This window comes from Carlito syrichta, unplaced genomic scaffold, assembly GCF_000164805.1.
Source record: "Carlito syrichta isolate Samal-C Ts95f unplaced genomic scaffold, Tarsius_syrichta-2.0.1 Scaffold143646, whole genome shotgun sequence".
NCBI classification, from domain to species: Eukaryota; Metazoa; Chordata; class Mammalia; order Primates; family Tarsiidae; genus Carlito; species Carlito syrichta.
The window spans coordinates 60605-86953 of record NW_007087742.1 but is presented as its reverse complement, the minus strand read 5'-3'; the positions used below and the strand labels follow the sequence as shown (position 1 = coordinate 86953).

The 26349-nt window shown below is 40.7% G+C and overlaps 1 protein-coding gene across 1 annotated transcript in view; it reads right to left on the bottom strand.

Moving 5' to 3' along the window:
- FAT1 (FAT atypical cadherin 1) overlaps nucleotides 1-26349 on the bottom strand; it is a 118311-nt gene that overhangs the window by 44150 nt on the left and 47812 nt on the right. Inside the window, exon 3 of the mRNA XM_021708700.1 lies at nucleotides 1848-1909. Within this exon, the coding sequence (XP_021564375.1) occupies nucleotides 1848-1909 (62 nt within the window). The remainder of the gene's footprint in view (nucleotides 1-1847; nucleotides 1910-26349) is intronic.

Here is a 26349-nt window from a genome sequence, read left to right as displayed (position 1 = left end):
TACGACTCTAACTGTAAAATTACTATTTTAATTTTAAACTCTCAAAACCTTTCCTTTTGCTCAGTGTGTATATCATCTTTAGAAAAAAAATGAAAGAGAAACACAACCAAGCACTACGCTTCTTCGTCTTCATCGCCAAACTGTCCCTGGGTTTGGGGTGAATAACAAGTAGCCAGTCACAACTTTCTACGGCGATATGGAGCAAAACTCTTAAGACAGCCAAATTATCGTCAGCGCTGCCTCGCAAATCCACCAGCAGGAAAGGACCACTGAAAACATACAAGATATGCAAGCAAACCCGTACGGAACCTTCTTTCCCGTCAAAGTCTCAATATGACATCCAGAGTGCTGCATATCTTATACCTGCTCCCATCCAACTTTTGACATTCATTGAGAAAAGTGGCTTCTGGAGTGAGATACACGAATAATGTGAAACTTGCAATTATAACCAGGGTCTGGAGAAAGACGGCAATATAACCTGCTCTTCTTGATATTTTGCCATCTGTTTCCTTTCATCAGTACCATATTATCCTTTCTGTCAACCCCTGTGGTGACTGAATGAAAATTCAAAACTCTGCTCTATCATAAAGAAAATGAACTCAACCTATGAACCAAAAACGCAGATGTCACACATGAAGAAATGACTGACTGGGAAAGCACCATGGCTGTGAAACCACCTTTTCTAGAAAGGGTACGCACAATTCATGCACACAACAGTGCACACAATCACACACATGCACACACAAACACACACATACTACATAGCTATAAAAAACTAAATGTTTTACTGACAAAGTCAGGAAATTTTGATCAGGGATAAAATGAAATTAAGCAGGCAGTATTAGGAATAAAAATATTTTTTAAAAAGAATTTTTAAATCACACTTTAGAATTTTCTTGATTATCCATACTGTTAGAATGGAAGAATGCCACTGATAACTCATGACTGAACAAAAGCACAGAGCCTTTTCTGGATCTGGCCCTAATAAGCCACATTAACCTTCAACACGTGGCAGAGCAACGTCCAAAAAAGGCAATGGGCTTCTCTGTTCCGCTCTCCCTCTCTACAGGCTGCCTTTTCTCCCAGTCTCCTCCTGGTGTGCAGGCAAGGGCACCCAGAGGTCTCATCAGCCTGACACCCAGGTTACCTGCTACCTTCCTTCTCCAGATGACTCCTAGTCCTCTCTCTGCAGCGGATCTACTATCAGTCAGAAACAAGGTGACCAAAAGATGATAAAAAAAAAAACCACTAGAGGACATTTAAAATTAACTATGAGAATGAGAAATCTTACTCGAAGAGAACATTCTAGAAGAATGCATGTCAGACTTCAATCTACATTTATTTTAGAAATGTTTAAAAAGCATGAGTTTTAAATAATTCATGGTTTAAAATGCATAAATAATAACATTGTTTATGAGCAAAAACAATGGAACAAGTTAATTGTAGTTAAAAAGGTTGAACTAGATCTATAAACACTAATATAAATGTATATCACAAACTTAATACAGAGGAAAAGGAAGATATACAAGACACACAGAAAAATACCACTTAAGTGAATGAAACGAAAGCCAAATGTTACCATTTATAGCTCTATCTGCTCTCTGTGTAGGTGCACATATGAAGCACAAAGCTTAGACTGGAAATTAGGATAGTGGTGGTTGTACATTCTGGGGGTGGAATGGGGATAAAGGGGACACCAGCTACATTTAGAACATCTTCTTTATTGTCCTTTTTATTAACGACCAGAAAACAATATAGCAAAGTATAGCTAGGAATACTGGTTAGTGGGAACAAGCTTGTTTTCTCCCATTATATTTATAATGACAAATAATTAAAGAAATGTTTACTTCTAATATGTGTTCATCTTGCTGTTCTCGGTCTAGTTTCCTTGATGTAGTTGTGATGAGACCTGTAAAATGATAACACTTCATTAATCCCACAAAATAAGGTCAGTTACAAAATACTGCAATCAAAACTACACTCTTCTAAAGTCTGAGCAAATCTCTTCTTCTCAGGAAGAAGAAAAATTACTGAAGAAATTTAATTTTCAGGTACAGTTGATTAGTTTATCTGCAGACAACAATGTACTTTACACTTTCTCACTTTAGAAATTCTTAAGCACACTGAATAAATAACAAGTATTAAGAATGAGACAAAACTCAAATCCTTTACGTTTTTTATTTGTCAGTAGTTTCAATATACATTTTGTCAGAAAAGATTTTTTATAAGTGAAATGAAATTATTCAGGATTTCAAACCTCATCTATTTCTCCTTTAACTGCCCCAGAGATATCTGTGAGTTGACAGAAATAGCTTGTATAGTACATTTAAAAGGTCTATTGAAAAACATAATGTTGACTGTAATTTATTACCTTTGAATCATCCACTCTCATAAAGAATAATCATCAAAAGTAATGTGAGTTTCCAGGCAATATTGCTCATTTAGTTTCCAATAAAAGAAGAAAATAAATGATTCTCAAAGACATTCCATATTCTTTATTTTTTAATTTTCCTATCAAACTAGAATATCTGTAAGTTTCAACCTCTCATCAGAACTTTAATTTTAGTAACTGCTAAACTGTCAACATATATTGGAACCACAAAATTGATAAAATGCATTTCTATACTTTACCAAAAAATACAAACAGACCAAATTACCCAACCACTAAAATAGCCCCCAGTCTGTGCTGACTGTATGCCAGTATGTGCGGAGGGATCTGCACGTTATCACTGAAGGCTAAGTAAAGGCTTTGTGGTAGGACAACCACAAGGGCTGAACATTCCTCTACCCAGCATGCTATCAGTTTTTCCACAAGGAAACACTTTAAATAACTCATAGTTATTTATTTATTATTATTATTATTATTTTTTGAGTTGGAGTCTCACTCGGTCGCCCAGACTGGAGGGCAGTGGCCGCTCCTGGCCACCACAGCCTCGGCCTGCTGGGCTCCGGCGATCCTTCCGCCTCAGCCATCTGAGTAGCCGGAATTACAGGTACGTGCTACCACGCCCGGTTGATTTTTTGATTTATTGTAGAGATGAGGTCTCGCTGCCCAGGCGGGTCTCGAACCCGCGGGCTCAGGCAATCCACTCACCTCAGCCTCCCAAAGGCGCGGGATTACAGGCTGAGCCACCGAGCCCAGCTAATAACTCATATTTAGAAACAGACTTTATCATTCTAACATTTTTCTCCTATAATCCTAAATTAATTTCACAGAACTACCAATTAAGGGCTATTTAAAATGCTTCCCTAAAGTTATAAATGAAATGTTCAGGTTTTCTTTTAATTCAAAGATTTTTTTCTCCTTTAGTTATTAAGAATGTAAGTCAACATTATTTTCCCAACAATTCAAAGAAGCAGTCCTCTCTTTTTAACAAGAACAACAAAAGACTGTATCAAAGCTAGATCCTGGGGTTTTCCCCTAACCATACTTATAGTGTAAAGGGAACTCACGGAAAATACTTCACACTACACTTAATAGTGTGAAAATGGTGCATAAGTGTAGCATGAGTTTAATTTTCATTAGTCAAAAACCTTTTAACTTAATCTTTTTTCCCGTATCAAAAATGTACCAACCCCTCTTGACTATGATTCTAAACAAGAATAACAACAGACCACTTTGATGAGTCCACCTGTGTCCTAAAGTGGACATCAAAAAGTATCAACAGTCAACAAAAATAAATAAGTGGGACTTAATTAAACTGAAAAGCTTCTGAACAGCAAAATAAATAATCTACAGAGCAAACAGGCAACCTATGGAATACGAGAAGATATTCGCAAACTATACAATCTGACAAAGGACTAATATCCAGAATCTATAAAGAACTAAAAAAAATCAGCAAGCAAAAAGCAAAAAACTCCACTAAAAGTAGGCAAACAGTGTGAACAGACATCTCTCAAAAGAAGACATACAAATGACCAACAATCATAAAAAAATCACTTATCATCAGGGAAATGCAAGTTAAAATCACAATGAGATACCACCTCACATCAGTCAGATTGGTCATAAAAAAAAAACCCCAAAAAACAACATGCTGGCGCGGATGTGGAGAAAAGGAAACAATCATACACTGTTGGTAGAAATGTAAATTAGTACAGCCTTTCTCAAGGAACAGAGATTTCTCAAGGAACTAAGAGTACATCTACCATTGGACCCGGCAATCCCACTACTAGGTATCTGCCCAAAGAAACAGAGGTCACTATATAAAAAAGACACCCATAGGTTCGTTGCGGCACAATTCATAGTCACAAAGATATGAATCGACCTAAATGCCCATTGATCAATCTATGGATAATGAAAATGTGGTATACATACACTATAGAATACTTTCCGGCTATCAAAAAGAATGAAATAAGGCCGGGCTCAGTGGCTCAGCCTGTAATTCCGCACTTTGGGAGGCCGTGGTGAGTGAACTGCCTGAGCCCGTGGGTTCGAGACCCGCCTGGGCAACTTGGCGAGACCTCATCTCTACAATACATCAAAAATCAGCCGGGTGTGGTAGCGCGCGCCTGTAGTTCCAGCTCCTTGGAAGGCTGAGGCAGAAGGATCGCCAGAGCCCAGCAGGTCGAGGCTGCGGTGACCAAGAGCGGCCACTGCACTCCAGTCTGGGTGACTGAGACTCTGATTCAAAAGAGAAAAAGAAATAATGTCTTTTGCAGCAACTTGGATGGAACTGGAGAACATCATCCTAAACAAACTGACTCCGGAAGAGAAAACCAAATACTGTGTGTTCTCACTTATACGTGGGACCCAAACTAATGATTTGCAAAGTCAGAGAGATTAGCATAATGAACATGGGAGAGTCAGAAGGGGGAGGGTGGGAAAAAATAGAGTAGAGGGGCAAAAAATCACCTGTGGTGTACAATGTGCATAGGTGGGGGTGGTGGATACACTTAGAGCCTATCTTCTTCGTCACTACACAGATGTGACCAAAAACAATTTTTATCCCCATTGAAATAGAGGAAAAAAGTGTTAATGGCAACATGCGGAGCAGCAGCTCAACAAACTCACAACGAAATAATATTCTTCTGTACAGCGCTCATCATTCACCCATAGCATCGCACAAATACACATCGGCAAATAAAACTCCCGTCTTCCAACTCCCAGCACACCAGAGGGCTAAGAGGATATGCCCACTTCCACAAGACCAATTAGAAACAAAGCCAAAAGCAACCTGGCCATCCCCTTCCAGGGTCTGAAATTATCTGCTTGTTCTACATGGTTCAAATGAATTCTCCTCTGTTAACTCAGAGGGAAGGCTAATTCCATTCAAATGCAATGGACTGTGATATTCCTTTCTTTCTCACTTCAGCCTGACGACCCCGGCCACTCATTCACCTCCGAGTTTCAAATGAAAACTCATTTCGGAAGCCCAGTCTGGGATCCTGCTGCTGGGCTCTCACAGTATTACAGTTACTCATTAAAAAAAAAAAAAAAAAAAAAGCTACTACTTTTCTATAGAGTGAAACCCACAAGGTCAGACTCTTTCTATGTATCTTCTGCCCTCAAAAATACTTAAATGCGGGCCTGTGAATTTCTTAAAACTTTATAAAGCAGAGCCCAGCAGGTCGAGGCTGCGGTGGCTGGGAGCGGCCACTGCACTCCAGTCTGAGTGAGACTCCAACTCAAAAAAAAAAAAATGTATTAGAGTAAGAGAGAGATACAAACTGTACGTTTACAGTTTACAAAGATGCTCACGGAGAACCCTTTAACATGTGTTCACGGGCAGGATGTGCCAGGTTCTGCGACAGGGAGCTAGGTGCTGGGCACCCAGCAGACATTTAGAGAAACAGATGAGGGGTACAGGGTAGCAGTCTGGGCCTCTCAAGAAATAAAGGAAACAAGGGGCTGATCTTGAGCCCAGGAAACAATCAGCTGGAAGAGAACAGAACTCCAGTGTCCTAGAGGCAAGGGAAGAGGAGGCACCTCCTAGGGGTATTTCAGAGAAGCTGGGATGAGAACACAAGGTGAGAGCTAGGGAGGCAGGAAGCAGACTAGGGAGGGCACATCTTTTGTAAAGACACCAGGCAGTAGGTTATAGCACATACAGTAAGTGGCTGCATAGAGGAGAGAAAATGAAGATCTAGACTTGAGATAACAAGTACGGGCCCCACTAGCCTCCTGAGGCCCATGAAATTTGAATTAATATAATATGAAGCTCAAAGTCTGGTCTCCCAATCATACAAGCTACATGTCAAGTGTTTGACAGCTTTCTGGGGCTAGGGACTAACGGAAGGAACAAGGCGGATGCAGAACATTCTCATCAAGGCTGGAAGTCCTACCGGACAGCACCAATCTAGACAGAAGATACGAGGGGGTACCCCCCAAAAGAACTTATATATAAAAAATTGTGTATTTATTCTTGCATGTTTAAACTTAAGTCACTTTCAAAGTCCACTTCATTTGATGCAGTACACCTACAGATTTTTCCACGGCTCAAAACAGTTTTTGAACTTGTGGATTTTGATGCCTTTTAGCACTTCTTTTTTCTTTCACCTCTCCCACATCAGCAAACCAAAAAAAAAATGTCATTCGGAGTGAGATTGGGTGAATAGGGAGGGTGGGGCATGGGGTTGTGCTGCTTTTGGTTAAAAATTGCTGAACACTCAGTATGGTATGATACGGCAAGTACGTTGCCACAGTGGAAGAACCAGTTACTGTTTGCAAAATTCAGGACATTTCTTCCGCAAATTGTGAGGCAACCTTTTTGAAACTTCCAGATAAAAACTCTGGTTAACCGTGGGATCTGGAGGAACAAATTCTGAGTGTACCACAAGATGCTCACCCTCCAAAAGATAATTCTGGTTTTTTGTATAATTCACAAATCAAGGCCCTGTAAGAAACTCTGCAACTTTTCTGTGGAGATCACATAAGATATTGCAGACTGACAAAACAGCAACAAAACCCTTTCTTTCTAGATTCACAGCACTCCCACCAAAAGGAATCCTTTCAAAGGAGTCACAGTGCTCTTCCCTAATACATCATCAGGGAAAGGCTGGACAAGTGTGTCTAGGGGGGTGGTAATATTAGTGCTTCTTGTGGAATTTTCATACAAAGTAAGTATTGAAAAGAAAACAAAATGTCCTAATAAAGTAGAAAAATACTACACCATATCTTTTGCTAAATCTCAGAAAGTTATATACTTAATAGAAACAGCACAGAATTTCATAACTGGAAAGGATAAAAAAACTAGAAATTTTTCTTTCCTTGGTACAGAAAAACACTGCATTTTATATACTAACACTAGTATAAAGGGACACATTATCTTCTCACAATTAGCAGTTACATATGTATCCCATAAATTACATACAACTAATGAACCAAAGATTGCTGCACTTGATGAACATTATTAAAAATCTACTTATAGTCTTTCAGTAACACTTCAGATGCTGAGAGACGAACTCATTTAGAACAGAGAATGTTAGGTTAGCGATAATGCTTCAATATAAAATTTTACTCTTTGACATTTCTTATAAATCAATATCAAAAACCATCTCAAATTTCTCGAAATTCAAGAGATAAAACAGACTCCACAAAATAGACAGCACATTAACTGACTGAATGACAAAGGACTGGCAGGTGAATAAAATAGCCTGAGAGTCCACAGAAGTGGCGTTAGAGATATATGCAATAACTAGTTTGTGCCGTCCACTCAGAAAGTAGAGACGATTAAGGCATAGTCTTGTTTTCAAGAAACAAGGATGAAGGCTCGAGTTAGCAAAGACTGCATGTGAGCAACAGTGAGACAGACTAGATAAAGGGCAAACACAAAACCAGAGTGAGCAAAGAAAGGCGAGCTGAGGGCTCCATGGTCGAGTTAAGCATGAACTTGGTTGGATGACGAGACACACGTGGCCTAGTTGTTCTTGCTGCTCCTGTAGATAACCAACCACCCACCCACCCACCCAACACGCAAGTGAGGCCTCAAGGACCAGACGGCCTGGCCTAGTCACCAGCCAAGCCTGGATGAGACCAGAACAACAACTGCCCATTAGAATCCTACACTAAATTATGACTGTTGTTTTAAGCCACTACATTTGGCATGGTTTGCTATATAAAGCAAACGCTAACTATGAAACACATAACCTCCTAAAGAGGGAGGTTCTTGGCTAAATGCCAAGATATTGTGTTTTAATACATTATCTTATTTAGTCCACATATGCCCCATATATGGTAGTGTCTCTGTGTTTATGGGTTCAGAGAGATTAAATTGTTCACTCAAGGTCACTCAACAAGGGACTGGAGTTGGGGGGTTCAGCAAATCCAGACCATCGAAGTCAAAGTCCACATTAAAAGTGACAGAAGCCAGGGAGGTACTGAAGAAAGCAGCGTTCTGTAAAAAACTGTGTGAACACCCGCACTGTGGGTGAATATAAATGGCACCTAGAGAAGAAACTCAGTAGGATTTCTGAATAGCATAAGATCCAACTGAAGTAAGAGAGAAAGTCCCCGGGGTCCACAGTAGGATAAGACATTGAAGGCCCCAGATTGTGAGCAAAGGCCCTGGCTCTCCAGGGAACACCCATGTGGCCGTGTGTGCAACTTGCTTGGCAGGAAATTCACTTTGAATTACTTTCCAATCATTCTACTTGAGAATAAGTAGAGGAGAGGGAAGGATTAAGGGCCGAAAAGGCCAGCCTGCCTAATTTAAGTTACACTTCCCTTTACTCTATTTCCCTCTTCCCCCTACAACTACTTTGGCTTTCCCCCTTGTGCTGATCTTGCAATCACACATGAGCCACAGCATACGCGTTCTAGAAAAGCCCTGTACAACACAGTTCTGTGATGATTTGGATATTCCGTGATTTACATTGTCCAGCACGGTAGCTCCCGGCCGCATGTGGCCACTAAGCACTTAAAACGGGGCTAGGGTCACTGAAGAACTAAAGTTTTAATTTAATTTAAATCATTTACATTTAAATAGTAACTACCTCTGCTCCTTTACAGCATCTCCAATTTCAAACGACACATTTCAAAATTTAAAACTTTAGCATCTACAGTATTCAAGATCTTTTTTTGTGGTTAAGATTTGAAGTACAATCTAACAGCAAACCTTTATCAAAATCTAAATCTATCTTAATCCTAAATAGCAACAGAAAGCCTCAGTTCCCAAGAGTGTGGCTGTGCCGACACTGCTATGCCACACTCCTCGAGATACATCTCCCCTCGCTGGGTTCTGCTGGCACGGGAGAAACCTGGCTTATGCTTTTTAGTCTACAGCTTCGGCTGAACATCTAATAATCAAGAGTCTGTGTTCAGAAAAGAAACATATTCTACTGCTTTATATATTATTCTGCTTCTGATCATCTCTAGTTAAGCACTAAAAATGAATATATTAAACGTATGTTCATAAACAGTAACAAAGCTGTCATAATGTTTACTAGTGCAACGTCACCCACCTGTTCAGTCTGCACTGTCATTCAACTTACTTTTGAGCATATCTTCCTCAAATATGCTACTATGAGAAATGTATATAAAACCCTAAGACAAGACTTTTGTCCTCAAAGGCAAATGGCACAGCTGAGATCTGATGTGTTTCATTCTGAAGTCCAGGTTCTTAACGCACATAAAAAAACTATACATATACATATAATTATATATTTTTATCATGTATACTCATTACCCAACAAAAGCTTTCTCACATCACGCTTCGAGTCTGCTCTCCACCAAGCCCAGCTCCTTCTGAGGAATCCTCAGGGCTCTATCAATGTTTCATCAATCACAACACTATTTTTGATGAACCCTTGACTGTAATCATGCACTTTACCTATGTTATTTTCAACAATTTTTCACCAATGATTTATCTGAAACACTTTTATATATTCTACTTTATGCTAAGTTTAAAAACTATAACCATGGCATATCTGGTGGTAAAGGAAGTATCTAGTTTAAGTTTTAGGGGTCTTCTGTGGAGACAGGTTAATTTCTTCAGTAGCAGTTACCACCATGATCTGGAAATTGGATTTCTACTTTTCAGTCCAAACTTAGCAGAGATTGGTCCCAGGACATTCAGTATGTGTCAAGAATCAGCAACATTAGGAAAATTACAGTAAAATACCTGTAATACGCCAATGCATAGACTGTCAAGCTTACATTGCTTAGGCAACTTTTAGACAAAAAGTACTACAAAACCCAGCAAGGCAGGATATTGGTGTGAGACATACATATATGTGTATGTATGTAATATGTGTCCACACATTTTTGTGCCTAGAGTTTCTGACAGTTAAACCCTGAAATACTGCCTGGAGTCACTCCTGGGAAAGGCAACAGGTGGCTAAAGGGAGGAAAAAGGCTCTTCACTGACTTCACACACCTTTTCACTGTGGTGATTTTCATTTTTAGCAAGTACAGTACTTAAAGTAATGTAAATATCACAATATTTAAAGGCTCAAAGTAAAAGGATATAGAAGCACTGGTTGAAAACCAATGGGCTGCAAAGTCTCAAATAAATGATTTTTTTTTTAAAAAAAAAGCTTTAAATATATGGCCATGCATATTAAAAATGGAAACTTCTTAGAAATATTACAGTGGTTCCACCTATACAACTCTTTCTATTGTTTTTGAGTTGAAACCAATTTTTCATGAAATGTATCACGTGTGCTAAAATATATATATATTTTTTACTGTAAAAACAAAGTCTGCTAAAGCCAGAGGGTCTTTTATAATCCTCTGGCCCAAATCCTGTACTTTAAAAACAAGGAATTATTTTGCAGCAACTTGGATGGAATTGAAGACCATTATCCTAAGTGAGTTAACACAGGAACAGAAAACCAAACATGACATGTTCTAACTCATCAGTGGGCGCTAAACTAAGATAAGAATCCACAAAGGCATACAGAAGGGTTTAATGGACATCATAGTCTCAGAACACAAACAGAATAGAGGACCCAGAAACAAAGTCACATATCTACAACTAACTGGTCTTCAGCAAAGTCAGCAAAAACACACACTGGGGAAAGGATACCCTATTTAGTAAGTGGTGCTGGGAAAATTGAAATGGCCACAAGAAGAAACTGTACCCCATCTCTTCACCAGATACAAAAATTAACTTAAGGCTGGGAGCCGTGGCTCAAGTATGTAATCCCCATACTTGGGGAGGCCAAGGCACGTTGACTGCTTGAGCCCAGGAGTTCAAGACCAGCCTGGGCAACAAAGCAAATAAAAGAATAAAATTTGTCTCTACAAATAAAAATATCAAAAAGTTAGCAGGGCATGGTGGTGTAGTTCCAGCTACTTGGGAAGCCGAGGTGGAAGGATTGCCTGAGCCCAGGAAATCCAGGAGGCCACGAGCCATGATTATCGTGATCATGCCACTGCATTCCAGTCTAAGCGACAGAGTGAGACCTCGAACTCAAGCAAACAAACAAAAAACTCAATTAAAGACTTTAAATGCAAAATCTGTACTTGTAATGTCTAAATCCATAAAAATTAGAATAAATGAAATTTTAAAAAATGAGAAAATGAGGTAGGAATGTTAAATAAATTCTGACGGTCAAAGTGAGCAGTAGAGTGGAAACCAAAGTTAAGTTCTTCCCAAAGTATTCAGAATTCTCTCTATTTTTCTAGTCCCTTTCCAACAGAGGTATGCATCTGAATCACATATGAATGGCTGAACTTACCTTCTTCCTACCTACTCCATGCCAGAGCTACCAAACCACAATCTCCGTTCACAACGATACTGCCTGTACAATCTCATAAAGGTTTCCAGATGATCTGGGAAGCCATCCTGTACTAATCTTCTTGGTATACATGCTTACAGAAGTTGAAAAAAAGTTCACCCCCTTATTTTAGTAGTTTTGTTTTTAGTCATTATTTGAGTCATTATTACTACTGGATGTATTCAGGAACAATGTATATGTCTATTTCTTTGAAAATGTTCTCTGAGCTACAGAGAGATGTAACAGGACTATGGATATATGAGAAATCCATAGCACTTAAGAATCATAATTAACACTGCACAGAATACTTCCAAGAAGTGGCCAGGAGAAACTGCCTGAAAATTCCAACTGCTTTTAGCTACTTATTAAGGCCGAAAACTTCTCTCAGAATCTTCTTGACAAACTTGCAACTACTGACCACATCATCAAACCTGTTAGAACACAAGTTAAATGAAATGGTTTTTTTTTTTTTGAGTTGGAGTCTCACTCTGTCACCCAGACTGGAGTGCAGTGGCCACTCTCGGCCACTGCAGCCTCGACCGGCTGGGCTCCAGCGATCCTTCCGCCTCAGCCTTCCGAATAGCTGGAACTACAGGCACACGCTACCACGCCCGGCTAATTTTTTTAATTTATTGTAGAGATGAGGTCTCGCCAAGTTGCCCAGGTGGGTCTTGAACTCGAGGGCTCAGGCAATCCACTCACTTCAGTCTCCCAAAGGCTCGGGATTACAGGCTGAGCCACCGAGTCCGGCTGAAATGTAGTTTTTCCAACATAAAAAGAAATAAGAAACAAAATGGCTATGTACATTTCCACTTAACAGCATATTTTGTGTTTGTGGAAATACCTTTTGCGGCAAGTTGAATGGTGGTTCCTGCCCAAAAGCATGTCCAACCTAAGGTTGTGAATATGACCTTATTTCATAGAATGGGTCTCTGAAGAGGAGATTAAATTGAGGACCTCAAGAGCCCTGGATTAAACTGGGTATGGTGGTTCACACCTGTAATCCCAGCACTTTGGGAGGTGGAGGCGAAAGGATTACCTGAACTCAAGAGCCCTGGATTAAACTGGGTGTGGTGGCTCACACCTGTAATCCCAGCACTTTGGGAGGTGGAGGCAAAAGGATTATTGGAACTTAGAGGTTTGAGGCCCGCCTGAGCTACGTGGACCTCAACTCTGGGAGAAAAAAAAGCCCTGGATTTACTGTGGGCCCTAAATTCAAAGGCAAAAGTCATTTTAAGAGAAAGGCAGAGGAGATTCGAGACACAGAGGTGCAGGAAGAGGCCGTGTGGAGACAGAGGCAGAGACCGGAGTGATCACAATCACAAGCCAAGGACGTCTGGAGTCTGGAAGGAGCGGAGGCTTCTCCTCCCACAATTTCAGACTGGCCCTAGTGACCCTGTGGTGTCAGACTTCTGGACTTCAAAACCGTGAAAGAATACATTTCTGTTGTTTGCATTTTTGGTCAAGTCACCTTAGGGAAATTAATACACCTTTAAAAAAAGAAATTTAACAGCATTATAGAGGTAAAATTGATATATAAAAAACTACAAATATTTAATGGATACAATCTGATGAATCTGGATATATGCACTAATACACCTTTTTATTTGGACCCAAAAAGTACTGGAAAAAAAAATATACATATATATTTTTTGAGTTGGAGTCCCACTCTGTCACCTAGGCTGGAGTGCAGGGGCACACTCACGGCCACCTCAGCGTAGACCTGCTGGACTCTGGCGATCCTTCTGCCTCAACCTTCCAAGTAGCCGGAACTACAGGTGCATGCTACCACACCCGGCTAATTTTTAAAAAATTTATTGTAGAGACAAGGTCTCGCCGAGTTGCCCAGATGGTCTCGAACCCATGGGCTCAGGCAATCCACTCACCTTGGCCTCCCAAAGTGCTGGGATTATGGGCTGAGCCACTGAGGCAGGTCTGAAAAAATATTTTTAAAGAGATACAAATTAGGTAAGATTGGCAAACAATTCCATAAGCCAGAGATAATCACTTCTATTACTTTCTGTATTTTACTGTTGTTTTCATTTGAAATGTAGGGATTTATGGCTATCACACAAGAAAATTATAAAAAGCAACGAACTGAAAAATGCCTCAGGTCCAAAGCTGATTTGGGGTAGAAAAGTGGCAAATAGTCTAAGTTAAGTATATGCTTTCCCTCAAAAGGAAGGGAAAGCAGGGTGCCTCATTGCTAGGGTGGGATCTCCTGACCATCTCCTGTTGAGAACCTCAACTAAGCTCTAAGTTGGGTTTTAAGTTATAAATATATAAAATATGCTACAAATTGTACATCAGTTATATCCTTGAATGCATTATTACTTCTCATACTTTTGCCTCCTCCATAAAAGAATCAGAATTATCTAAATATTTATTTAGTAGCCCTATTAATAATTATAATACTACCTTAATGCCTATAACGTACAAAGTCCCAATTATAAAGTTGTTTCAATTAAGGACCATGATAGAAAAGACTCTTTGATTTTAGTAAACCAAAACAGTCTCTATGCTGTTGTTCCTTTAAAAAGCAACATGGGTCTCAGGGTAAAATGATATTAATCAAAATTTTTTTTCAGGCCAGGTACTGGGGCTCATGCTTGTAACCCCAACACTTTGGAAGGACAAGATGAGAGGGTCGCTTGAGCTCCAGAGTTCAAGACCAGCCTGGGCAATATAGTGAGACCCTGTCTCTATTTTTAAAAAATCAAAAAATTAGCTGGGTGTGGTGGTGTGCACCTGTAGCCTCAGCTACTCAGGAGGCTGAAGTGGGGGATCACTTGAGCCCAGGAGTTTGAGGCTGCAGTGAGCTGGGACTGTGCCACTGCACTCTGGCCTGGAAAACAGAAGGAAACCCTGTCTCAAAAAAAAAAAAAAAGGCGTTTTGGTGTGTGTTTTTTTTTAAATGTACCCAATGAAATAGCCTCCTTAGTCAGAAAAATGTGCCTGTGCTCACCCTACATTTGCTAAGACTGTCCTTTCTATTTCAGCCATATCTCTTGTTCCTGACACAGAAGTTAAGAATGAAAAACGAATAAATGTAAAATGCCTACTACCCAGAAAAATTAACATAACATATAAAATACAGAGGATATGAGAGGCCAGAGTTTAAATACAAGTGCTTTAGAACTTTATGGCAGAGGTACTTCAAACCTTGAGCTCCTGAATAATTTTTTTTTAAATTTCCATGGTGTACTACTGAAATAGAGCCTGTTCTGAGTTAAGCTATCAAAGAATTACAAGAACTCTCCACATCTATGGAAGATAAAAAAGGTAATACAACTAGTAATTATTTTGACTTTCTTAAATGAAGTGTTCAAATAGAGCACGGTACTGAGACAGAGACAGCAAACAACAACCGTAGAACTCCAGGTAGCCCATGACTGTCCCTGTGTCCCTACTTCTTCCACAGGACATTCTATCTGGGGATCTGTACCCAACCAGCTTTAATAAAATGAAAATGGCCTCGGAACAAGGCTACTTCCTGCAACTGACAGAGACCACAGCTACAGTGCAGGCAGGGGTACCATAAGCAGAGGAGGAAGGACAGAAACACTTCTAGACTCCTCATCCAACCGGTCAAAGGAGACATCATTCCAGTGTGGTTAATTTTTAAACTCTTATCCATCAACTGGAAAATAAGTATTAAACAGCAGCCACAACCTCACTGCCATGCCTGCTTCTATGGAGGACACAATCGATGGTTCCTGGCCTATAAGGACCTGAGACAGGACTGGATCTCCGCGACACACAGGCAAGACCAGAACCCACCCTGAAAAGGCAGAGTCGACCAGTAGACGGGCAGGGCACTGCATCCCACCCCCCATTCTACGAACAGACTGCTGTACAGGCCGTGGACAATGTGCAACTCTTCCTACAGTCATTAGTCAGTGTCAGCTCCTCAGAGCTTTAGACTGTGAGCTCAGAGATCTCGGCAGGCCCAGGGCTGTCCTTACTCAGGTGCTGTGCTAAGACGGCATTTAACCACAGTCTGTGGGGAGTTCTTTTGGCAGCTGTGGTCATCTGAACAGCTATTGTTTGTCACTGCAACACTGGTGCCGGCAGGATTCGGTGTGGGGCCAAAAATGGAATTCTATTCATAGACTGTCAAGGCTGGAAAGCAGCTCCAAACCCATTTAGTTCAAACTTTCTGAGTTCCAAGGCAAACACCAATAACAATCAAATGACTAGTCTGAAGTCACACAGGGAGCGAGTGAGCAAGAGCTTGTGCCCTAAAGTCTCCCGGTTCTCTTATGCAATTAAGTCGATCTTGCTAGCAGCTGCTTACTGAAAACTGACAGTATTAAGACATAAGATCAACACAGATCAACAGCCAAACTCAATTTGTAGAGAAGTGCCTTCCGTGTTCCTATAAGGGTCAGATGTGGCAGGGCTAGGAGTAAAGGAGACCCCGGCCAGGTGAGAAGATTAATATTATGATGACTTAGAATGACTAATCTCATGTAGGCACTTAGATGTAAATCATTTTAGCAAATGACATTCAGAAACACAGAAACATGAATACCTCTTGACAGAACTTACCTTCAAGACTCAAAGTTCACTGATTTTAGGAGGAAAAGAAAGTCAGCACCAACATGTGAGAAAAGGCACAGTAAAATCTAACTTCCATACTTTAAGGATAATACACTTCACCAATTGTAAGATAAAACTGAGCATGAGAAACAAGAAAAAGCTACGGATTCCTCCTCAAAACATGTGCCTATCTTGTGAGAAAGACTACAGACAGGTAAATTTCTTTTTCTTTTTCTTTTTTTTTAAAGGGAATTCCTGCCATTGTAATGTGACTAGCCCTTCATTTCCTTCCTCTGAAGCTATTAAATGTTACCGGAAACCCTTGGAAGTAGTTTGCAGCTGTAGCGATTTCCTATTGCACTTTGTTCTGCCTCTGTTCCAGCCACAATAAAATGCAATTTACTTGGGTTCAAAAAAAAAAAAAAGGTGTAAAGTGATATTGGACCAGAGCATGGATGAGTACCCAATATATCTCATAGTTATCACAGCTTTTTATGACTTTACCATGCTCTGGGGACCACTACACACAAATTATACATCTCTGTTAAGCCTATCTGTAGTCAGAAGTCACATTCCTTAGGTTGAAGGTAAAATAATTCTATACTAAATACACTATCGTGCATACAAACAAACAAAAAACAAGTCACTGTATCATGTCTTCTACAAAGCATACAAAACCGTAATTCAGTACCTTGAGCATGAACATCTCAACACCAGAATAAGAGAATGAAAAAGTATATAGGAAATGATCAAGACTTGTTATGGACACTTACGGCCGACTGTGTGAGCTGAAATTTGGAGGTCTGAAATGTTTCTAACAGGACATACCAACACAAAAAATGAAACTCTCAAAATTGAAGGATATGTCTTTTAATGGGAAATAGTTATTTCTTAAAGTAAAAGGGATCTGACAGTCTACTAATCAACGTGTTAAATTTTATCTGAAACTTCAACCTTGATACCTAATATTCTAACTGCTCTTCTTTAAAGAAGAATTTTAATAACCCATGGTAGCAAATATGAATATTATCTTCTAAGTGTTCCTGCTTAGAGCAAGGGGGGAAAAGTCAATTTCTACTTTAGAAACATCAACTAGCCTACCCTCTCAAAAACAAAAACCAAAAAACCCAAAATTGTTTAGCTAGCCCCTCTAGTAAACATATTAACAAATCAGAGATCTGGAAACCACAACAACCACAGTACCTTGTTTTTGTATGGCTGGCAACCTAAGAATGACTTTTACATTCTTAAATGGTTGAAGAATGCTTTTGTAATACATGAAAAGTACATGGAATTTAAATGTCCATGCCCATAAATAAAGTTTTAACTCGAACTCAGCCATGCTAGTTCATGTCCACATTGTCTATGGCAGCTTTAAGGTACAATGACAGAATTCAGTGCTGTGACAGACTGTATGGCCTAGCAAGTCGAAAATACTATGTGGCCCTTTATTGAAAAAGCTTAATGACCCCTGCATTCCATGGCTAATAGAACTAAGTTCAAACATCTAGTATTAGCTAAAAGGTTCATATTTTTAGTCTGAAGCTATCATAGATATAAGATTAGCCTAAAAAGCGACTATTATATGATAAAGGAGTTCCTCAGGACAAAGAATAGGTAAGATACCAAAAAACTGGCTCTAAAACCATATTCACACCTTAAACCCCAAAGCACATGGAATTAGAGTGTCAGTATGTATACAAAAGCAGCAGTTAGAAAATGCACATCTGTCTGGCTCAACCTCGGGTGGCCTCAATCTCTCTAAAATCATATAATTATTTGTAATATAGGGAAAATCCACAACAAGAACACAGCCGACTACTGGTATGTACAGTCTTTACCATATGTTACGACTCTTGCAAAGAGTGAGTCTGGGAAAACTGTGCAATACGTAAGATACACTTGCAATGTTCCTCTGACTCCCAATGTACGTTTTGTTCCAGCCCTATTCAAAAGAGAAGGACGGAAAGGTCAGATAAAAGACATAAAGGTGGCAAAATGGGGGAATGAGGCTCTGCTGGTTTCTCTCTTGACGGTCTCCTTCAAGTTCAGTTCTCAAAGGGACCAGGCCTGAGATAGCTGAGGAATCAGCTCAAAGGGAAAGAACCAGCAGGACTTACAGGAGTCCAACGGCACAGTGTGTTCCAGATCCAGGATGAGACAAGATGGAGAGTAAGGCACACCCTCCAAAATACATGACATTTTAAGCCTACAGCATCGATCATGGAAAAGCTAAGAAACATTAAGCTGAAACAGCCTCCAAATAGTGTTTAAGTCATTTAACATTCTAAGTGGATAGAAACAGAAGCAAGCCGGGCTCGGTGGCTCAGCCTGTAATCCCGCGCCTTGGGGAGGCTGAGGTGAGTGGATGGCCTGAGCCCGCGGGTTCGAGACCCGCCTGGGCAGCGAGACCTCATCTCTACAATAAATAAAAAAAAAAATCAGCCGGGCGTGGTAGCACATGCCTGTAATTCCGGCTACTCGGAAGGCTGAGGCGGAAGGATTGCTGGAGCACAGCAGGTCGAGGCTGCGGTGGCCAGGAGCGGCCACTGCACTCCAGTCTGGGCGACAGAGCGAGACCCCAACTCAAAAAAAAAAAAAAGAAACAGAAGCAGCAGCTGTCAGGACAGGCAAAACTCTTTGTCGATGCACAGGCAGACCACAGAAATCACATACACAAACATACAGATATATTCAAAAAGGATGGTTTGCCTTTACTTACTATGCATTTCTGATTAATTTATTTTTAGCCATAAAATAAAACCATTTGTTCCTAAACAAGAAGATGTGCATCAGCAAATGAGAAGAGGGAAAAAGTAACACGTTCATTAGGTAAAATCAGTGGATCCGTGAGATGGACAGAGTTCAACACATGGATGTGCACATATGTTCCTATCATGTGGCAAGTCATCCACAGTGATTTTTTTTTTAAAGTACAACATCTAATACAGTTAAGGAAAAAATCCAAGATGAATATCCATTGTACAGAATGCTACTACCTATGTAAAAAGACCGGGGATAAAAAATAAATAAAGAGCTGGGCTCGGTGGCTCAGCCTGTAATCCCTCACCTTGGGAGGCTGAGGTGAGTGGATTGCCTGAGCCCGCGGGTTCGCGACCCGCCCGGGCAACATGGCGAGACCTCATCTCTACAATAAATCGAAAAAATTAGCCGGGCGTGGTAGCGCAGGTCTGTAGTTCCAGCTACTCGGAAGGCTGAGGCGGAAGGATTGCTGGAGCCCAGCAGGTCGAGGCTGCGGTGGCTGGGAGCGGCCACTGCACTGCAGTCTGGGTGACAGGGTGAGACTCCAAATCAATCAATCAATCAATCAATCAATAAAATAACACATTGTTACATGCCTGTGTATGAGTAAAAAAAAAAAAAGCAAACATTAGTTGCTGCTCCATGTTTTGAAATGCAGATTTTCTTCCTATTCAGGTATTCAGGTCAGTCAAGGCCAACAGATCAAGACAGGACTGCCACTGAAAAGACAGTCTGCTACTTCCCAAAAGGAGGGCATACAACCCCACTGAACACTTAGAAGGCAGCACAGGGCCATACAGGACGGTGCCCGGGTTGATCGGTACAGAGGATGAAGGAACAGGGGAAAGTTTGGCAAGAGTCTTGACTGAAGTTTCCACAGAAAAGAGATAAGTCAAGGCAGAGCATGGGGGTTTAAGATTGGCTGGTTCAAACAATTTCAAAGGCTCTGGGGCACAGCTGTCCCTGGCTGTCCAGCCCCTCTGGCCCCGAGATGATTTGGTAAAGGGAGAGTGGCCGAGGTAGCTGGTGTAGGGGATTCGGAGATGAAAGGCCACTTCTGGGTGAGTCTGTTCTCACTACCTTGGGACAGGCTGTCTTTCCACAGGGAGGGAGACCCCGACCATACGGGAAATAAAAAGATATACTAAATGCACCAAGAAAGGGAACTAAGTGTCTACAGAACTGAGCAAAAGTAAAATTTCATTAGATATCTTTTTGTATCTATGCGACTATACAACCTATTTAAAACAAGTCCTCTCATTTATGAGGTTATCCACACATGTGTATACACAACACATCACAAACACACATCTTCTTTCCAGTCTTGGTAAGCAGAGTCCACTGATACCAAATGGTATTTTGAGGACGGTGGAACGGCCAGAACTTGAGGACTGTCATTCTGGGCATTAGGTACAAAACAACAGCATAATTTCGGAAACACAAAATGTGTTTTTGATTTATGTTTCCACAAACTCCAAGAACATCCAGGATGGTGCTAAGTTTGTTTCACATAAATCTAGAAATTCAATGTTTACTCCTTAGAAACACAATAACCTTGGTTAAGAAGGTTCATATTTATTAAATGAAGTTTTTATGGCATATACGTATTTTTGGCACTTCTAAAATTGAAAAAGCACTTTTCTCCGATTAAAAAGCAGCAGCTGGCCTTCTAGTGGGGGCATCAGATTTATGTCCTAACATAACATCACCAAGAAATAGACAAAATAGATGAAATGACAGGTTGCAGAACATGAGGCAGACTGAGGAAGCCAGCGATTTCCGAGAGACAGAAACAAACGGGGAAGCCCTAGGGCTGCACCAGCTCACCACGCGAGGCGTTTTCAGACAGCTCCTCACTGCTACCTAACGTCCAAGAAAGATGGAAGTGCATCATACAGACTTGTACTCAGCGCTGACAGCAGCTTCACATGCAGACAGCCCCAAAGCGGCAGCAACACAGACGCTCAGAACAGGTGAATGAATAAACAAATCACAATGGCTCCACACGAGGAACAGGCAGCAAAAGTCTACAGTGTGAATGAGTCTCACAATGCGCGTGCTAAGTGTGAGAAGCGCTCCAAGAAGGGTATCAGCTGACGAGGCCACTAACAGAAAAGTCCAAGAAATGCAAATTAACTTGAGTGAGAGGAGCAGGCCGGTGGTTCGGGGAAGGGGCAGGGAGGACTGGGTGGGAGGGAACACAGAGAAGCATGAGGAAACTTTTGGTGACGATGAGGAGGCTCACCGCTGGCTTGTGGTGACACCTTCCCAACTGGGCCAGATAAGTCAAAACCCACCAAACTGCAGACTTTAAATATACGCAATGTGCTGTACGTCAGTTACGCCTCAAAGAAGCTTTTTAAAAATAAGGAACAGTTTTGGGTTTATATAAAAAATGCAAAAAGTACCGAACAAGCAGCAAATAGAGTAAGACTGTGTAGTCTTTTCTAAATCCTGCACCTGCCGACAAGTAGCACGTCAAAATTATTTGCCAACTATAGCTGCGTATCACTCCTAAAAGTCCAAAGTGATAACTTTAAGAAGACTCTGCAAGGGTGGTGTCAGTTTCCTGGTGTTACTTGTGGCTGATGAGGCATGTGCCACTCACATTAGTCCCTTCTGCTCAGTCCTCCTCTTTTGTCCTTGACATACCGCAAAGCTGCAACACTTGTTTGCAGGAGCTGGGGCTGCCGAGGCTCCAAACAATCTAACATTTCATGCTCTTGTCTCCCTCCTGCCTGAGCCATTGCTCAATTTATGCTACAAGAAGCAAATCTACCCTAACTGATATTGGACATAGTCAGACAAAAAAAGTTATAAAAATCAGTCTTTTGCTTGGACACCCTGAAAAAGTAAGTCTGCTGCCATTCTACTTCCAAACAGTATGGTAAGAACTATCTGAGGTGTAGAGACACAGTTCCTGGCACCATAATTAAGCATGAAAACTTTGGAACATTAAAAGCATTCAAAAACAGTTACTTCAACCTGTAATTTAGTGACCAAAATTCACAAAATCACTGAACCCTCCTAGGAAGGTTTTTTGTTTTTATAACCTTCTGTCACGCTCTGACAAAGGGAGAAAAAGGTATTGAGATGTTTTCCTCCTTCCCAAAATGGCTTTTGGTGAGGTCATTTAAGTTTATATGAAATGTTGGAAGAAACTGCACAGACTCTCAAAAATAGGTCATTTTTAATAAAAATAACACCAACATGATTAACCTTTACTCTGGTGTTCAAGGTTTTTGCACCCATCTACTGCAGTCATCTACCATCCACTGATCTCTCTTCATCTCTTGGTTTCCAATCCACCACTCCTTCAAACCGCCCCAACGTGACAAACACCCCCTACCTACTCTCCATCAATCTGATTTTACTACCTTCAAAATCAGCCCAAGAGCTGTGCCAAGGGGCCTCGTCTTCCCCATCAGCTGCACCGTGTCATATCCTACTTCCTCCAGGGATGTCATTGAAGCCAGAGCCACATTCTGCTGGACACACCTGCTTCTCTCTGATCTTCCCATCTCAGTCTCCCAAGTAGCCAGAACTACAGACACGTGCAACTATGCTAGACTAATTTTTATATTTTTTGTAGAGACATGGTCTCGCTATATTGCCCAAGTCAGATCTCAAACTCCTGGGCTCAAGCGATTCTCTTGCCTCAGCCTCCCAAAGTGCTGGGCTTACAGGCATGAGCCACCGAGTCTGGTCTAATATATTATTAATAAAATATTATGTTCTATTCTTAAATTTCCACTTGTGGGATTATATGAGAGGGGAGCCCCCCCAAAATAGAATTTATTTTAAAAATTGTGTATTTATTCTTACATGTTTAAACTTCAGCCACCTTCCAAGTACTCTCTGTTTGACATAATACATCTAACAAGATGTTTTTTCCACTACTCAAAACAGTTTTTAAACTTGCCAATTTTGATGTCTTTCAGTGTTTCTGTCATTTGTTTGTTTGTTTCACCTCTTCCACATCAGCAACACCTTTCTTTTGAGGATTTTCATCCCGGTTTAAAAAAAAAAAAAAAAAAAATCACTCGGTAAGATCAGGTGAATAGGAAGGGTGAGGTACAAAGGTCATGCTGATTTTAGTCAAAAACTGCTAACACTCAGTGTGGTATGGGCAGGTGCTCTTGTAAATTGCCCATCACAAAATGGGCAAACACACTGAAAGAATCTCCAAAAAAATTCACTGAAGCCAAATGTGGTCTCTCATAACACTTGCTCGTATGCTGATGTCAATGGGTTCGTAGAACATTTACCTAGCAGGGGAAGCCTGTACTACAAGGGGCTTGCCAGCCAAAAAAATAATTCTGGGTTTTTTGGGGTCCCCCCTTGTACATATATATTTGTTTCTGTCCACAGTTTCTGGCTTGTAACTCGCACAACCCTTGTTATAGTCTTTTGTCATGAAGTTGGGGCAATTGAGGCCTCAGGAGACAGAATCTCCCTCTTTGGCCATCTCCTGTCCTCCTTTCACCTACCTAAGGGAGGACTTTAATCTGACTACGCGACATAAAATTCCCATTCCAGAGAGGGTCCTACCCATACCCTGGAGGAAGAAACGCGGCACAGAGAGGCCAAGGAGAGTCTAGACAGACAGGCCCTTGTCCAATCCCGTCCTGATATAGCTGTCCACAATTCAATCAAGTCTATCCTGTGAAGTCTCCATAAAAGATTCAAGAGGAAAAGATCGAGGGATTTCTGGAGAGCTGACCACCTGGAGGCTAACTGAAGGGTGAACAAGAACTCATCCATGTGGTGGGAGGGCAGCGTACCCCAGGTCCACGGGCACAGAAGCTCTGTGCTTGTGACCCTTCCAGATCTCACCCTGTGTGTCTCCTCATTTGGCTGTTAGTTTGTATCCTTTAAAATATCCTTTGCCATAATGTGGTAAAAGTGTTTCCCTGAGTTGTGTGAGCTGTTCTAGCAAGTTAACCAAACCCAAAGAGGAGGTCCTGGAACCCTCAACTTGGAGGTAGTTGGTGAGAAGTTTCAGAAGCCCGGACTTGGAAAGGGTGGAGTGGAAAAAGTGGTTTTTGGAGACTGGGCCTCTATTTGTGGAATATGAGGTTATCTCCAGGAAGACAGCATCAGAACTGAGTTAGAGGACACCCAGCTGGAGTCTGCTGTTCGGTGCCTGGCAAAACCCCACGCCTACACATTAAGTCACAGAAGTCCTCTGTGCTGATGACTGTTGTGGTTTAAGAAGATAATAGGACAAGAACTATGAACGTCTGTCCACACTTGCACCACCTCAATCAAAGCTTTTAATTCTAGACCTCTCTCCCTCTCTCCTTAAGTCTGTGACCACTACCAGGAAGGCACATTTTCTGGACTCCAAAATTCTTCTCCAAAATTCTTATAAACTTTTGACAACCTTCTCTTTTATCTGACAATGCTTTTTAATTTTTAGTTCTTAACTTTCTTTTGCCTTATTTCACAAAAAAGGAGGGTGAACTTAGCTACCACTTGTGCAATTAAAACAGTATACAACCACACTGTGAAACAGGCCTTATATCATTTACCAAAGAGTTTCAAGTTTTGTATTTTCTTGTCTTAATTCCAGACCCTTTTCTTGGGCTCAAGATCCTGCACTCTACTCCCAATGCTTCCAAAAGTAAACTCTGAAATTCTGTAAATTTCTCTCCTATATAAATTAATATGTTTCAATCAGTGTTATTAATCCATTTATGATGTTTTCTAAGAAACAATCTCCCTTCCTTTCTCTATCAGAGGAACATACCAAAATTTGCCCAAAGGGCTAGAGTATAACTGTCTAAAAGCAAAAGATCAATGCTAATACATTCAAAACAAATCTTAAACTTATGTTTACTTTAACAATCAAGAAAGACAGTCTTTATAAATGTCAGGTTGACATTTGCTGATGAGATTTAAAAACTAACATTTTAACATACTTTTCAAGAAACAAAACACTATATACATACATGATCATTATTCTTTCCATAAGCATTTGCTACACAGATCTTAAACTCAAGCTTCTTTCCACCTTAAGAACTGCTTCCTTTTAAATTCAGTAAAGGAAATAAGAATGACACAAACACACAAAAAAAGGATAACAAAGATTGATGAGGAAGCTGAGGCTGCTTTTGATTTTTGTGTATTATATCCCTGATATATGAAACAGAATCCCAGTAACTGAGCAGGCCAATTACCCCAGAATAAGGAAAAACATAACAAGCAAAGACATGGTAGCAGCATATAAAGTACTCAATAAATCACCCTCTTCAGAATTTTTTGTTAATTGGAGTCTACTGAGAAGTACTGAATAACTGTACAACATGTGTTTAAGGGCAGTAATCTATTTGATAGACAGTTTTATTTTTCTATAAATAAACTGTCCTCTCAATATCATATGGTGGCTCTTCCTTTATCTCTGATCAATAAATCCAAGTATATCAAAGTGAAGTTTTCATAGCACAAACGAGGATTAAGTTTTCACCACCAAAATCATTTTTTTGTGAAATAATTCAAAAGAGAACTAAGAACTAATAGAATACACTGCCATTTAAAATAGCAAAGATTTGAAGTTTATAAAAATTTTGGAAGAGCAATTTAGGGTAGGAGCTATCTTTTTGGGAAAAAAAAGGTCACATACATTGAAGAAAAAAGTTAGGATCAAAAGGCTTGAGGTACTGGCTCAAGAAAGTAATTATTCACTGGGCTCAGTGGCTCAGCCTGTAATCCCGTGCTTTAGGAGGCTGAGATGAGTGGATTGCCTGAGCCCGCAGGTTCGAGACCCGCCTGGGCAACTTGGCGAGACCCCATCTCTACAATAAATCAAAAAATTGGTTGGGCGTGGTAGCGCATGCCTGTAGTTCCAGCTACTTGGAAGGCTGAGGCGGAAGGATCGCCGGAGCCCAGCAGGTCGAGGCTGCGGTGGCCGGGAGCAGCCATTGCACTCTAGTCTGGAAGACAGAGTGAGACTCCAAAAAAAAAAAAAGAGTATCACCATCTTAACATTTTATTTACTGGAAGTTAAAAGTTACTCATAGTATCAATGTTATTTACTAAAGGATATTTGTAAAAAGCATCCTGAAATCTCTCTTTTATCATTTAGAAACAAATTTGGCTGGGCACGGTGGCTCAAGCCTGTAATCCCAGCACTTTGAGAGGCCGAGGTGAGGGGATTGTCTGAGCCCACGGGTTCGAGAACAGCCTGGGCAACTTGGCAAGACCTCATCTCTTCAATAAATAAAAAAATTAGCCAGGCATGGTAGTGTGTGCCTGTAGTTCTGGTTACTTGGAAGGCTGACGCAGAAGGATCACCGGAGCCCAGCAGGTCAATGCTGGGACAGCCATCAGCATGCCACTGCACTCTAGCCTGGCGACACGGTAAGACTTCAACTCAAAAAAAGG